The sequence below is a fragment of the Mus caroli genome, unplaced genomic scaffold, assembly GCF_978045245.1.
Source record: "Mus caroli unplaced genomic scaffold, Mus_caroli_1 scaffold_9, whole genome shotgun sequence".
NCBI classification, from domain to species: Eukaryota; Metazoa; Chordata; class Mammalia; order Rodentia; family Muridae; genus Mus; species Mus caroli.
In genome coordinates, this window is record NW_028227264.1 from 67,657,243 (window position 1) to 67,671,665 (window position 14,423).

At 47.0% G+C, this 14,423-nt stretch overlaps 1 protein-coding gene across 1 annotated transcript in view; it reads left to right on the forward strand.

The window, feature by feature from the left end:
* Positions 1 to 2,071: 2,071 nt before the first annotated feature.
* Ank3 (ankyrin 3) overlaps positions 2,072 to 14,423 on the forward strand; it is a 632,326-nt gene continuing 619,974 nt past the window's right edge. Inside the window, exon 1 of the mRNA XM_085842859.1 lies at positions 2,072 to 2,323. Coding sequence (XP_085698985.1) covers positions 2,267 to 2,323 — 57 coding nt within the window. The 5' untranslated portion in view covers positions 2,072 to 2,266. The remainder of the gene's footprint in view (positions 2,324 to 14,423) is intronic.

Genomic DNA, 14,423 nt, shown 5'->3' on the forward strand with positions numbered 1-14,423 from the left:
TTCAGGAGTCTCTCAGGGGCTGCTTCTCTGGTTATCTTCCTGTCTCCTCTCTGCCGCCCTCCTTTTCTCTATTGTCTCTTGGGAATGCTGCTGGCTTCTTATGGTGGCTGAGTCACTGGTAGGGTGCTGATCAGTAAACCCTGTGTTCAGGGGGTGTGGGGGGGCTTTTCCAATGCAACAGCTATATGGTCAGCTTCTCACATCCAGTGTCTGAGGGCTTAAAGGACCCATTGGAGCACAGTAGGAGAGAGAAGACAGTGTCCTTGCCCTCATGGATCTTGACGTGCAAGGCATGGTGCGGCCCTATAATGGGAGCAGTGGTCATGAAGCTTGTACTAGACACACGGCTTCTTTTGTAAAGCTGAAAGCAGGCTCCTTCTCTGCGTTTACTAGCCCACAGAACCTAATGGTAAACCCACGGCATTTTGGACTTGTTAAATTCTGAAAACACTATTTCTGAGACTAGGTTTCCAACAGATCTTACACGGAATCTGCCAGGCCCGGATGAAGTAACAAGGGTTAGATCAGTGGTCTCCACACTTTTGCGTAGGAGCGGTGTCCAAAGACCCTTTCACAGGGGTCATATCAGATATCTGCATAACAGACATTTACATCATGATTCCTAACAATAGCAAAATTACAGTTTTGAAGTAGTGACCAAAAAAAAGGCGTCACCACAATATGAGGAGCTGTATTAAAGGGTCGAAGCTTTAGGAAGGTTGTGCTCCCCTGGGCTAGAGGCTCAGCAGAGTGAGTGGACACATAGCTAAGGAAGGTCTCACAAATACTGTTTGCTTTGGAGGAGATTGGAGACACAGCGAAGTCTCTGCAGAGTTCTCTTGTTCCGGTGTAATTTCTGTGCTTTTCGCTAGCTGGCGAGAATACTGCGTTCCTCACTTCATCATATGCTTACGAAGTCATATTTCTTGTTTTAGTTTAGTCTCACCTTAAGTATTACTCTGGTTTCAAAAAATGCGTTTTATCCCCCCCCCTCCGCCCCCCATGTAACTGCTTAACAAAGAGACCTTGGGTAGTTCACTTGGCAGAGAAAAGAAATCAGAAGTAACAATAAACAATGAACATGAACAACGAAAGCAATGTTTCCATTCTACCTAGACTCCAGGTGCTTGGGTCCCTGCCTCTGTGTGATAAAAAGGCAAAAAGAAGAGGAGGAGGAGGAGGAGGAAGAGAGAGAGGAGGAGGAGGAAGAGAGAGAGAGAGGAGAGAGAGAGAGAGAGAGAGAGAGAGAGAGAGAGAGAGAGAGAGAGAGAGAGAGAGAGAGAGAGAGAGGAGACTGGCTATTGGTTGAGAGAAAACTTATCTTTACAGCCAGAACAGAATCAGGATGTGGAGGGATACATTTCTGGCTGTGTCCCTCGTGCTAATTGACACAAACGCTGGGGAAGGTGCTCCCTTTGAGAGACCCCTGGCTCATATAGATGTTTTTCTGCTCCGACCCCCACCCACCAGGATAAGTTCTACTGGAGTTCCCAGTGGCCTGGACAGCCAGCTGTCCCTTGTCATCTGACCTCTTAGAAACGAGGACACTCTGAGATCCGGCTCTCAGCTTCCTAGCCAACTAGGGCTCAGCCCCTGTCTCAGCTCCTGGCTCCGTGGGGCGCGCGGGCGGGGGCTCCTCTGAGCATCTAGTTGGGAGTCATCAGAGCGACGAGAGGTTCCCTGACGGCGTGGACCCAAGACTGGAACTCTCTTTTGAGGAGTGTGTCTGCAGTTACGGCTGCCTGGTGGATTTTACGCTCTAAAATGAACAATATAAGCGAAAGCTACACCGCTGCCCGGTGCTCTCCTAAGTTCAGACAAACACCAGCCCAATCACTAGGGAGGACTTCGTGGGGATGCTGTTAGGAGCCAGTCCACCCGGGAGGGGCGGGGTGTACCTCACTCTTGCTCCGCACCCCCCGCCCAACCTTCTTCCAACGCCCCAGGAGCTCTTAAGGCAGCTCTGCCCTCGTTGTCTGGGGGACCCTGCGGCGGACAGCACTGGGCATGCTCGGGCGGCAGTGGGCCGGGCGGGTCGCCGCGCCTCCACCTGGCTGTCCCGCCCCCCGCAAGCCAACCGCGCAGCACCTGGCGCGGCAGGGGGAGGAGAAGACGCGGGGCGGCGCTGCGCGTTCCCGAGCCGTGGCCCAACTTTCATCCCCACTTTCCCTCCTGGGGGTGCAGTCCCTGGATCCGGGGTTGAGGAGACGCCGACTCGAGCGCAGAGCGGAGTTCCTGGAAGGCGGAACGCGCGGGTGCCCACCGTATGGCCTGCTCCGGCACCTCGTCCCCAGTGGGCGCGGGGAGCCCCGATCTTGAGCAGGTGAGATCCCCCCACCTGTGGCTGTCTCCCTTCCCCATCCCCAACCTCTGCGGGAATGGTGGGCTGGGGTTGGGATCCCAGGAGACTAGGGGACTCGGGGACTTTGTGGGAGCCCCGAGTTCCTGAATGGGGGCCTGGAGCGCCTGGGAGGGGACATTGACTGCTGATCGCCGGGTCTTGCTACTCCCAGACTGGACCGGAGTTTGGCACCGGCCCGGAGCGCGAGCTCCTAGCGGGCGCCGCAGCCCCAGCGTCCCCAGGGAGTAGGGAGGCGAGTACGCGGGGCTTCTACCGCGAGCATTCTCTCCGGAAAAGCAACGCCGGGCGCGGGGCACCGGGCGGGCCCAGCTGCGACGGGCGTCTTTGGGTTTCGTGTTCACCGCCAGGCCGAACTTGCCTGAGGACACGATCCGCGTCCACTGCACCTTTAACGGGGAAGTCACCTGGCTGGCAAAGTTAACCTTCAGTTCGGATTTCTTTTCTTTTTAACCCCCCTCTTTGAAGGTGAGTCGAGAGACTTAGTAAGGAGCGAAGGGGCAAGGCAGCATGCTTTCGAAATTGGGGCATACAAATGCAGAGCCTTCAGATAAGATAGCAGCTGCCAAGGGGCGGCTGGAGGTGGGTTCTCCCTGCCCCCCCACGCCCCCCCCCATTGGCATCCGAGAGCAACTTGCGCCAAGAAAAACCAAACCAAAACAACACAACAACAACAACAACAAAAATAAAACCAGGTGCTCGAGGAACAACAGTAGCTTCCAGTTTCTTTTCCTGCCGCCCCACAGACCTTGCTCCTTTAAGCCCTGGGGCTGGCAGCGATGTAGGCACGGAGTAGGGTAATGCGTGTTGGTGGAATGCATCCTGAAGGGGACCGGAGGAACCTTAGTTATCCTGGGGGGGGGGGCAGGGGCGGAGCTGGGCGCGCTCGGGGAAGTTGTGCGTGTCAGGAGGAGGAAAATAACTCTTTCGCTTAACTTTTGAGACTGAAAAAAATTATCTGTGTACATTCATGATCTACTTTAGGAAAACGACAAATAACTACATTAACACCCTGGAGCAGGCTTGAAACATCGGTTTACTTAGCTTGACATCTGTTAGCTCATTCATGGCTTTCCTTTAGTTTTACGCCCGCCCCTCTCGAAGCTCCCATGAATCAAGAATGCTTAAAAAGATCCACCAATTTTCACAAAATGTGTGTGTGTAATGTGTGTGTGTGTGTGTGTGTGTGTGTGCGCGCGCGCATTTTCTTGCAATCTGATTTTGGGTATTGATTGTGTTTGTGGGAGAATAATCGTGGCTTGTCTAAATTTAGAAATGGTCACGTTCTTGTTCGCTTAGAAACTGTCTTACCTCCCTGAGGGTTCCATCGGTTCTCACTGCAGGAGACTGGCTAGTCCAGGTAAGCGTCAGTAGGGAGTCTGAGGGAGGCAGCAGGCTCAGGGGAAGGCAGACTGCTGTCCCAGCACTTCAGGCCTCAGTAGAATCTGCTGACCTGGGCTCAACCCAGTGCATCTTTAGGAGGCACATGCTCTATGCTGGAAGGGAATGCAAAATCAAACCGTTTCTAAAACAGCGCGATCTGGGTACTTTTCTAATCCAGCGACTCATTGTGTAGGAGGCCGGGTTCTCTTGGTTCAGTCAGCTGAGGGTGAAGACATGAACTGTATCTGGACCGGAGCGACTGGCAATATTTCTCATGGGTCCTTTTGTTAAGACATAAATAAATGCATTTCCTTCATCTGTGCATTGTGTGTTAGGCTCCACACTTGAACAATGGAGAGACAGGTCCTCTGTTTGGAATCCAGGGTGACATTGAATCCCGAGTCTGTTTGCATTTCCATGGGGGTGGCTATACCAACCTTGTGGTTTTTCTTTATTCAGAACCTAGTTATATTTCCTTTCACAGTGATTAGTCAGTTCAGAAAGCCAGTGGGTTCTGAAAATTGAAGAGAATATGAGTGTTCTGTTTCTAGGTGGTTTTCCCCATATAGATTACCTCCAATCGGTTAAATATTTAAGAGAACCCACTGGGGAGAAAAAAACACTTTGATGTGTGTGTCTGTGTGCTGGTCAGAGGACCACCTCAGGAGCTAGTCTTTGTCCTCCACCTTGTCTGAGACAGGGTCTCCTGTTTGCTGCTGTGTATGCCAGGCTGGTTGCCTCAGAGTTTAAAGACATTCTCCTGTCTCCACCTCCCATCTCACTACAGGTAAGCTGGGGTAACAGATGTGTACCATCATGTCCAGCTTGACCTGGGATCTTGGGATCTGAACTCAGATCAGTCACAGAACAGCAAACATTTCCCTCCCAGGGTGCCATCTTCCCTAGTCTTCAAAAGATCCTCTTTTTTTTTTTTTCCCTTTGTTTTTTTTATTATTTTTTATTTTTATTATTTATTATATTTTTTAGTTTTTCCTCACAAGTTAGATAACTCTCCCCAAAAGAGTACAACTGATTTATGGTTTGTCTTGAGTAATTGAGAAACATTTTTAAACTGTCATTTTATACATTTGGAATTTCTTTTTTTTAAATATTTTTTTATTACGTATTTTCCTCAATTACATTTCCAATGCTATCCCAAAAGTCCCACATACCCTCCCCCCCCCCCCACTTCCCTACCCACCCATTCCCATTTTTTTGGCCCTGGCATTCCCCTGTACTGGGGCATATAAGGTTTGCGTGTCCAATGGGCCTCTTTTTCCAGTGATGGCCGACTAGGCCATCTTTTGATACATATGCAGCTAGAGTCAAGAGCTCCGGGGTACTGGTTAGTTCATAATGTTGTTCCACCTATAGGATTGCAGATCCCTTTAGCTCTTTTTCGAGGGTTTCTCTGTGTAGCTCTGGCTGTCCTGGAACTCACTCTGTAGACCAGGCTGGCCTCGAACTCAGAAATCCACCTGCCTCTGCCTCCCAAGTGCTGGGATCAAAGGCGTGCACCACCACTTCCCAGCATTTTTTTTTAATGGACAAATTACATATATCTTTTCTTCCTGCATGTCACTGTATTTATGGTGAAATATGATCTAAATTGGAGATGATGGGACATTCTAGCCTATACATGACATTTTAGTTTATTTTTAATAAGCTGGTAGAAATGAATAAGATTGACTGCTCTGTGCTTTTTACATGAGAGTAATTCTGGGCTAGAACATGGGCAAATATGCTTTGACAGTCGGCCTTGCTACCATTTCCCCAAACTCCACTTACTAAGTAAAACTTAGTTTTCTGAAAAGACCAAGGGCACTATTGACCTTGGCCAGGCCTGGTGTGACCTTCCCTGTGCGGTGCTGCTTGACCTGTTCCTGATCTTGGCTCTTGCCAGTCTCAATGATGGCGACATTCTGGCTTAACATGAGGGGACCTGGGACAATGGGGCTTTTTAATTGCAACCTTTCCTCTTTATCCAATATCTTGTGAAATCACTTTAAAAAAACTACTTATTTACCTTTATTTTATGTGCATTGGTGTTTTGCCTGCATGCGTGTCTATGTGAGAGTGTCAGATCTTGGAGTTGCAGATGGTTGTGAGTTGCCTTGTGGTTGCTGGGATTTGAACCTCTGTCCTCTGGAATAGTGGGCAGTGTTTTTAACTACTGAGCCATCTATCTAGCCCCCAAAACATACTTTTCAAATATTTTTTTTTTAAAGATTTATTTATTTATTATATGTAAGTACACTGTAGCTGTCTTCAGACACTCCAGAAGAGGGCACCAGATCTCGTTAAGGATGGTTGTGAGCCACCATGTGGTTGCTGGGATTTGAACTCCGGACCTTTGGAAGAGCAGTCGGGTGCTCTTACCCACTGAGCCATCTCACCAGCCCTACTTTTCAAATATTAAGTTGCATTCTATTTTATAGATTCCATTCCTTCACCTTGAGACAAAATCATGCATGCTGTGGATTCCAGACTAGCCTTGAACTTTCTACTCTTCTGCCTCAGCCTCCTGAATGCTGGGATTGTGAAAGTGTGTATATCCCAATGGCTGGCATTAATTAGGTTTTGAACTTTCTGTGATTTTTTTTAAGACTTTCTTTTTTTAAGATTTATTTATTTATTATATGTAAGTACACTGTAGCTGTCTTCAAACTCTCCAGAAGAGGGCATCAGATCTTGTTACAGATGGTTGTGAGCCACCATGTGGTTGCTGGGAATTGAACTCAGGACCTTCGGAAGAGCAGTCAGTGCTTTTAACCGCTGAGCCATCTCTCCAGCCCAGATTTTTGTTGTTGTTGTTTTTCAAGACAGGGTTTCTCTGTGTAGCCGTGGCTGTCCTGGAACTCACTCTGTAGACTAGGCTGGCCTCAAACTCAGAAATTTGCCTGCCTCTGCCTCCCAAGTGCTGGGATTAAAGGTGTGCACCACCAAACCCAGCTTTTTTTTTTTTTTGAATTGTTTATTTTATGCATATATGAGTACACTATTGCTGTCTTCAGACACACAAGAAGAGGGCATCAGATCCCATTACAGATTGTTGTGAGCCACCATGTGGATGTGGTTGCTGGGAATTGAACTCAGGACCTCTGGAAGAACAATCAGTGCTCTTAACTGCTGAGCCATCTCTCCAGCTTCTGTGATGTTTGTCTACCTTCTAGAAGGCCTTTTATTGTTTTGATTTTTTTTTTTTAAACCAGGCTGGGGATCAAACCCCAGATCTTACCTGTGCTAAGCCTGAGCTTTATGGAGCTTTTAGCCCCATTAGGAATGTTGTAGTATCCAAAGCCTTGCTAGTTATTCGTTGGAAACTGGAAGTATTATCAGGATTAGGGTTATGCGTAGCCTGCCTTTGGGGATACTGTGTACCTTTCCCGATTGGCTTCTAAGAGACATGGGTAACAGCTCTGGAATCCTCAGCTCTGCCTGAAGCCACCTTGTGCACTTGCTTCAGCATGCTGGAGCTCGGGCAAACTCTCCCTGTGGATTTCTCTACTCAAGGGGTCATCGATATTTTCTGGAAATCTATTAGGCTTCTGGTTTGACCAGGCAAGTGTGACTAGTGATAAAAAAAAAAACCAAAAACCAAACCAAACCAAAAAAAAACCAAATTAGATATGACTCTGATGTTTTTAGGGAATTAACCCTCAGCTTCCTTCTTGTCTGGAAAAGTCCTATAGGTATGATTTACCAATGGGCAAGAGGCAAATAGCTACATGAAATGTATGTTTTTAGCTTCAACTGGGTAGTGTTTTCCCCAGAATAAGCTGTCACTGCCATCTGGTAGAATCTGCTAATAATCCCAGGTGACATCACTTTTAAGACATGAAGTAAAACGGGATAGTGATGGCGCACGCCTTTAATCCCAGGCAGAGGCAGGTAGATTTCTGAGTTCAAGGCCAGCCTGGTCTACAGAGTGAGTTCCAGGACAGCCAGGGCTATACAGTGAAACCCTGTCTGGAAAAACAAAACAAAGCAAAAAAAAAAAAAAAAAAGACATGAAGTAAATGATTCTGTCATTTCTTTGGACAGACAGACTCCTCCCATTTCCAGGTAATTCTAAGGGGAGGAAAGGGGCTCCCAGAGAACCAGCATGAGCAGAGCTTTGGTCCTGGCCTGCAGCAGAAAGAGGCTGAACCGGAGCTAATCCTGGTGCTGTTGTAGACTGGAGACGGTGGGGCTTCTTTCTGCTTTGGAAATGCTGTTTCCCAGACTTGTCTCCAAGATAACCCTGGTGACGCAGCAGCAGCTGGGTTGCCCTATAGCATGCAGCAGAATTCCTGCACCGGGCAGCTTCTCTCTATCTTTAAAGCAGGTACAACTAGAGGTAAAGTAGGTTCAAAATTCAGTCCTGGGGAAAATCTGCTCATGTGTTGTTATATGCCTATTTGTTGAGTTTTTTTTTTTTTTAATTTAGTACCAGTTCAGTACCAGAAATGTAATAAACCCTTAATAAAACAATCAATTAAATAAATACAGAGGGTTGGGGGGACAGGGATGGTGGTAAGGAGGAAACCTTTCTTGTCCCACATTCTTTTTCATATCTTCTTAGCTGTCTGGAAGAAAGTTTCATTTTCAAAGCCCCAGGCTGACTTTTTCTTTGTCTTGTTTCTCTACCTCCCCCTCCCTCCTCCTCCCTCTCTTCTTCCCTTCCTTTCACCTCCCTCCCCTCCCCTCCCCTTCTTCCTTCCCTTTCCCTCCCTCTCCCTCTTCCCCCTCCCTCCTTGTCCCTCGTCCTCCCTTCTTTTCCCCCTCCCTTCCTTCCCCTTCTCCCTCCCCCTCCCCCCTTCCCTTCTCCTTTTCCCTCCCTTCCCCCCTTTCCCCTCTCTTCCACTTCCTCCCCACTCTCCTCTCTAGGGGGTGGGTGGGCAGGATAGAAATCATCCCTAAAGGAACAAAAGAACCCTCAGTGAAGATCAAAGATATCAGGGAACCGGCTGCTCTCATTTGCAGTTGTCCATAACTGTCTTCCAGAAGTCCTTGCACATCAATACTCTGTCTCACAGCATCAGTCATAGGTACTTGGAGTGCACAGAAGTAAAGGAAGGTTTAGGGGAGACTTGTTCCTGATCCTTCGGAGCTGTTAACTGTCAAAGCCTTGTGGGGCTGGAGAGTCGACAGGCAGCCTCACCTGCTGCCTATGGGAGCACTGACCACTGACCAAGACAAACTGTTCTGGGAAGGAGCTGGCATTGGTTGTCAGGTTAAGTGGTTCTCTATGACCCAGAAGTTTCTATTTCCACGGGTGGGGATGGAATGTGTTAGAGGTCCCCAGGGACTAAGTCTGAGATCTGGCTCTCTCTGCTGTGCTGGGGGTGGTGTCAAGAACGGAAAGGGGAGGCAGTGCTCTGCTTCCACTTGTACGTGGGTTCTGGAGATTGAAGTCAGCTCATCAGATGCTCATAGTGTGTTTAAACACCACGGTCCTCTCAGCTAGGCCAGTGATGGACGGTCCAGGCTGGACCTTGGATGGGACACGAACAGGAAAATGGGGGCTTCACAGGGCGAACAGTTCCTAGTTAGCAGAAGCAAGCTCACCTGTGGCTCTTAAGAAAGTAAGAACATTGGGGCTGCAAGTACTAGATGGTTTGAGTGAACTAAGTTTTACGTGCCTAGCTGGCCTAGGCAGTACAGACATACATTCGTAGCTACTAGAGAAGCTGAGGCAAGAGGTAGCTAGCTCCCAAGAGAGGCTGGCCCGGTGTATTAATCAGGGTTCTCTAGAGAACCAGAACTTAGTTTTTTCCTTTCATTTATTTACTTATTTATTTATTTACCCCACATTGCAGCCCTCCTCCTCTCCCAACCATCCCTTCCCTTCACATCTGAAAATGGGGAGGTTCCCCACCTGAGTACCAACCCACCCTGGCACCTCACATCACTGCAGGACGAGGCACATCCTCTCCCACTGAGGCCAGCAAGACACCCCAGTTAGGGGAACAGGATCCACAGGCAGGCAACAGAGACACGGTAAGACCGTGCTTTTGTTGTTGGGGGACCTGCATGAAGAAGACCAAGCTGTACATTTGCTACATATGTGTGGGGGTGGGGCTTAGATCCAGCCCTTGTATGCTCTCTGAGAGCCCACAAGGGGCCAGGTTAGTTGACTCTGTGGGTCTTCTTGTGGAGTCCCTGTCCCTTCTGTGTCCCTCAATCCTCCCCCTGACCCCACCAACTCTTCCACAAGACTTCTCCAGCTCAGTCTAATGCTTGTCTGTAAGTCTCTGGCATCTGTTTTCATCAGCTGCTGGGTGGAGCCTCTCAGAGGACAATCATGCTAGGCTCCTGTCTGTGAATCCAGGTTGACAGCTAAAAACATAGCCTGAGGCTCCAGGGTAGTTGAAGGAAGGCAGGCCTGCAATGTGTTCCTGTAGATCAGAATTTATATATATATATATATATGTATGTATGTGTGTGTGTATATACATATATATGTGTGTGTCTATACATATTATACATAGATGTATATGTACATTCTCTCTATATATGTACACACACATATGGGTTTATTAGAATGACATATAGGCTGTCAACCATCTAGTCCAACAGTGGCTGTCTACCAGTGGAAGGTCTAAGAATCCCCATAGTTGTTCAGTTCACAGGGCTTGATGTCTCAGCTGGTCTGCTGTATTGACGTGGAAGTTTCTGGATATGTCAGGTGACAACGACTCATGTGTTGTTTTGCTGAAGCAGGACCCGTGGGAGGATACGTGATGTTTGGGAAGAGTGTAAATAGGACTCAACGGGCACCACTGCTGATTTGTGTTTGCTATACTGACACTACTGACTGCTGGTATCCTGACTGCGATGGTTTGAATATGCTTGGCCCAGGGAGTGGCACTATTACAGGGTGTGACCCTGTTGGAGTAGGTGTGTCACTGTGGGTGTGGACTTTAAAACCCCTATCCTAGCTGCCTAGCAGCCTTCAGATGAAGATTTAGAACTCTCAGCTCCATCTGCACCATGCCTGTCTGGATGCTGTCATGCTCCGCCTTGATGATAATGGACTGAATCTCTGAACCTGTAAGCCAGCCCCAATTAAATGTTGTCCTTATAAGAGTTGCCTTGGTCATGGTGTCTGTTCACAGCAGCAAAACCCCAACTAAGACAATGACAGAGATTGAAATTATCCACAAAGAACTACTTCTAAACAGGTCCAAATCCCCTTGTCCTATTTACCATCCTTTCTCCCGTACCTTTGGATGGTGGATTACAAGGGGGACGGGGAGGTTGAAGCATTTGAGAAATGATCCATATCAAAGGCGCGTCTTCCTATGTTAAATGATTTAATTAAGTAAAAAAAAAAATATCCCTCACAGATGTATCCAGTTGCTATAGTTTTAGTTAATTCTAGATATGGTCAAGTTGATAACCAAAAAGAGCCATCACATCTAGGTTATGCAGTGGTTCAGTGAGACTCTGACCTTAAATATATTAGTTAGTTCCTTGATAGTTTTGTAGTTTGGATGTGTGTGTTTCTCCTCCTCCTCCTCCTTCTCATCCTCTTCCTCCTCCTCCTTCTTCTCCTTTTTCTTCTTCTTGTTCACTGGTCTTGAACTTACTGTATAGTTGAGGATGATATAGAACAACTACTTTTCCTCCTTTTCCTCCTCTTCTTCTTTTTGCTTATTTTTGAGAGGCATGCAGGCTAGCTTTATGTTATCTTAATATAATATGGAGTCACTGGAGAGGAGGGAACCTCAATTAAGAAAATGCCTCAATAAGATGGGGCCATAATCAGGTCTATAGGGTGTTTTCTGAATTAATGATTGATGCCAGAGTGTCCAACCCATTGTGGGTAGGGCCACCTCAGACAGGTGTGTTCTATAAGAAAGCAGACTGAGCAAACCTTGGGGAGCAAGCCAGTAAGCAGCATCCCTCCATGGTCTTCTGCATCAGCTCCTGCCTCCAGGTTCCTATCCTGTTTGAATTCCTGTTTTGGCTTCCTTCAGTGATGAACTACAATGCATTAGTGTAAGCCAAATAATCCTCTCCTCCTCAAATTGCTCTCTGGTCATGGTGTTTCATTGCAGATATAGAAACCCTAACTAAGACACTGTAGTGGGGCATTGCTGTGACAGATCTGGCCATGTTGTTTTGGAGAGGACTGTAGAAGGACTTTGGAACTTTGGACTAGAAAAGCCATTAAGTGTTGAGAGCTCAGTGGGATGTTCTGTAGGAGCTTGGAAGATAAGAATGTGGAGAACAGTGCAGATGATGCAGGCCTGGTTTGTGAAGTTTAATGCCTCTATTGGGCCTGTTTATTTGAATTAAGATACTGGGTTTTTTTGTTTGTTTGTTTTGTTTTTTTCTGGTTAGCTGGGGCTGAAGAATCAGCTGTAGTTAACAAGATACCAGGACCCCACTAAAGCAAAACCTAAGCTTTGCTAGGATACCTGATGCTGGTCTGCTGGAGCTAAGAAATCAATGGTGATTAAGAAGAGACCAGCATCACTGAGGTGAAATCTTCTGGGAAGTGTTTCCTGAGAGCACAAAGAAGCTGTGTTCCAGAGATAGCCAAGGTTGTACCTCATGCTGCAGCTGGACTTGGTAATGTGTAAGAGTCACCCAGGTGGTACTGGTTTTGAAGGCATGAAGGGGTCATGGACAGCACCTGAGGCTTGTTACTGTGTGAGGCCAGGGGAAGCCATTGGTGAAGGTGCAGCTTTAGTAGCAGGTGAATGCCCATGGTTGAAGGGGGTCATGTAGAGAAGTTGAGGCTTGATACTATAAAGAGTGTCTAGGAGAGGCTATTGGTGAAAATGCAGCCCATTTGCAGCAGAGGACCCCAGCATCTTAGAGATGCAGTGACCACCAAGAACAACAGCAGCATTGGAGTGGAGCCAGCTGGAGCCTAGAAGATAAGCTGGGTATGCTGCAGAGGGCAGAGCTGGAGAAGTGACCAAGGCTTTTGGAGGAGCCCAGAAGATCATAAGTGAATTTCAGACATCGATGTTGAGTTATTAACATTTTGAGAGTTTGGTTTTGCATTGGTTTGATTGTGACTGTGTACCCTGCTTCTTCCCTCTGCAAGCAAGAAAGTTTATACTTAATTTTCAATTTTACAGGAGGCTATAGTTGAGAGACTTTGAATGTTAAAAGACTTTGGATTTGGTTGGCTGTTTAAAAGAGACTGAACTTTTTATTTTTATTTATTTGTTTTCTGTAAATACACAGTCACTGTCTTCAGACACACCAGAAGAGGGCATCAGAGCTCATTACAGATGGCTGTGAGCCACCATGTGGGTGCTGGGAATTGAACTCAGGACCTCTGGAAGATCAGTCAGTGCTCTTAACCAAGGAGCCACCTCTCCAGCCCTGAGACTGATCTTTTAATGTGCTTGAACTTGTAAATGCTAGGATTTTAAACGTTATTTGTACTGTTAGTGGGAGATCTTGGGGATGAATGAGGAAGAAAGGGCATTTGCTTAATGGTGATGTGTTTGGGTACCAATTTGACAAGGGGTCCATTGTGCAGGATAGTTTAAATGGCAACTTGACACAAGCTAAAGTCACCTGAGAGGAGGGAACCTCAAGAAAATGCTTCCATAAGATTGGGTTGTTGGCAGGCCTGTAGGACATTTTCTTAGTGATTGATAGGGAAAGACCCAGCCTATTGTGGGTCGTGCCATTGAGCTGGTGGTCCTGGGTTCTATAAGAAAGCAGGCTGGGCTGGGCAAGCCATGAGGAACAAGCCAGTAAGCAGCACCCCTCCATGGCCTCTGCAATAGCTCCTGCCCTTTAGGTTCATGGCCTGTTTGAGTTCCTGTCTTGACTTTAATGATGAACTACTTAGTAATGTAGAAGTGTAAGCCAAATGAAGTCTTGTTTTTTGATTATCAACTTGGTTTTTGATCATGGTGTTTCGTCACAGCAATAGAAATCCTAAGACAACATGGAATCGTGATTCACTAATTCATTTGATTGAGATTGCTTACAGTGTGCTCATATGTTATATGTGTGCATATGACCTTTTATCTATATAATACATTACTCTTTTCAAAATAATATCTGTACCATCATCCTTAACAACTTAGAAAGTACATTTCAGTCATCAATCAGAGACTATAAACGTTTGGTTTAAAAGATTGCCTTTTAGCATCTCATTGAGGTTTTAGCGATGTTAACTGTGTGTGCAGATGTGTGATGCTGTGTATGAAACCTAAGGCTTTTGGATGGCAGGCAGGTCACTGCCTCTGAGGTCTTTCTCCAGCCTGGATTGCATCTGTGTTCTCTGAAATATTAGCTGGGCCAGGAGGCTGTTTTCTCATAGTCTACAGTGTCAGGCTAATAGGAACATCATCTGGAATTCAAATATTCTTATAGCCTTTTCCTTCGTTGCAATCTGGCTGGAGTTCTGAGTTCCTCTTGGGCAGAAGGCTTTGATTCATAAGGATGTCTACGGAGTCCCTATTGAGTGGTTCTCAGAATGACAGCCGATCAGCCTGTCATTTATCAGGCGTTTGAAGAACTGTGCAACGACTCCCTCTCTGAGTTGCAATACTTTCTAGGATGGCATCTACAGGCACTCGCCACAAAATGGTTATTACAGTTTCCACATAAAGAATCCCCAGGCTCTGAACTCCCGGCTGTGGTGGAGCTGTCAATCAAAGCTTGTCCGCCTGTCTGTGGCATTTTACAGAACCTCCCAGTGGATGAAGACTCCAAG